Source organism: Perkinsus marinus (assembly GCF_000006405.1).
Source record: "Perkinsus marinus ATCC 50983 genomic scaffold scf_1104296969878, whole genome shotgun sequence".
NCBI classification, from domain to species: Eukaryota; Perkinsozoa; order Perkinsida; family Perkinsidae; genus Perkinsus; species Perkinsus marinus.
Window position 1 is genome coordinate 1 of NW_003202628.1, and position 1213 is coordinate 1213.

The window sequence follows — 1213 nt, forward strand, 5'->3', positions numbered from 1 at the left end:
CTCCGATACGCTCACATAGCTCCATTGACTACTATCACTCAGAATCCTCATACAGACTACTCTGCGAGGCGGTTCTTGAATTGCTATGACATCCGCTTCTGAATGTTCTACAGCTGCTCTGAAGACTACACTGCTCCTACCCATATTCAATTGTACAACGCGAATGGTACCATGCATGGAGGTCTCATCGCCCTCCGCTAATACCGTTTCGCTATACCCCCTACTTCTCGCTCAAGCAGCCTGCATGCTGCTGGGCAAAGTTTGTGATCAACCGCTCTATGAGAGCCTCCACAGTTCGCACACTTTTGTGGCCCCCCTTGGCACTCACGTCCCTGGTGCCCCTCTGCACCGCACTTATAGCAGACAGGAGTTTTTGAGCAGTCACTGGCGAGATGGGCATTTTTACCGAGTTCACAGCATCGATAGCACATCTTCCTCCTGTGTTTCAGCTCGGGTCTGATAAGTCGCCATTCCACCTTAATGCCCTCCCTTAGCAGCCGCTCAACTCCACACTTCTTCACTCTTACAAAGGCGTTGAGGCCCCTTTTGTAAACTGCTGTGCATTCTTCACCTATAGCATCCTTCAACGTCTGCTCACTGATCGAGCCGACTTCCCTTATGAATAACTCAGGCTCAAAGGATCCAGGGCTCTTCCCTTCATACCCAAGATCTACGGCCGCACGTACGGCACCGCCTACATCACCTTCAGCTACTCTGATCCCTAGCCTGCCATCTTTCGCGAAAAAGCTGTCTAGCACCACTACTTCGGCTTTACAGCCAATTCTTCCGACTATACGGAGGCGATGCTCCGTGCTCCTGTCTTCTCTGATGTCTCCACCGGTCACCCAGATCAAAGTTCCGTCCCTGTCGGGTCTGCTGGGCATCCCGCCAGTTCCCAGTGTTTCCGTACGCTGCACCCCCAGACCCGTGGCCATGCCGGACCTGTTTATCCTCGAAATCTCCTCTTTGACCCTACCGTGCTCTTCCATAACCTTGATTAACTTTCTCTGACCCTCACACAGATCTTCTTGCGCGCCCGTATACATCGCATGCATTCTGTCCAGCAGCGTTTTCACCTCATTGGCCTTCCTGACTCCCATGGCCGACCCAGCGCAGACATTCAGAACTGCTTCCATAACAGTCACGAAGCCGCCGTCCCTGGGTCGGAGGGAGATGATGTGGACGAAATATCGGAGTTGTTGTCGATAGTCAT

The 1213-nt window shown here is 52.6% G+C and overlaps 1 protein-coding gene across 1 annotated transcript; it reads right to left on the reverse strand.

Annotated features, from left to right (window-relative positions):
- Positions 1 to 406: 406 nt before the first annotated feature.
- Positions 407 to 1126, reverse strand: Pmar_PMAR026128 (hypothetical protein; the record flags this gene model as incomplete). The annotated part of the gene is made up of 1 exon (XM_002767792.1): positions 407 to 1126. A coding segment is annotated over one exon (720 nt), but the record flags the coding sequence as incomplete, so codon positions are not given.
- Between the last annotated feature and the right edge of the window lie 87 nt (positions 1127 to 1213).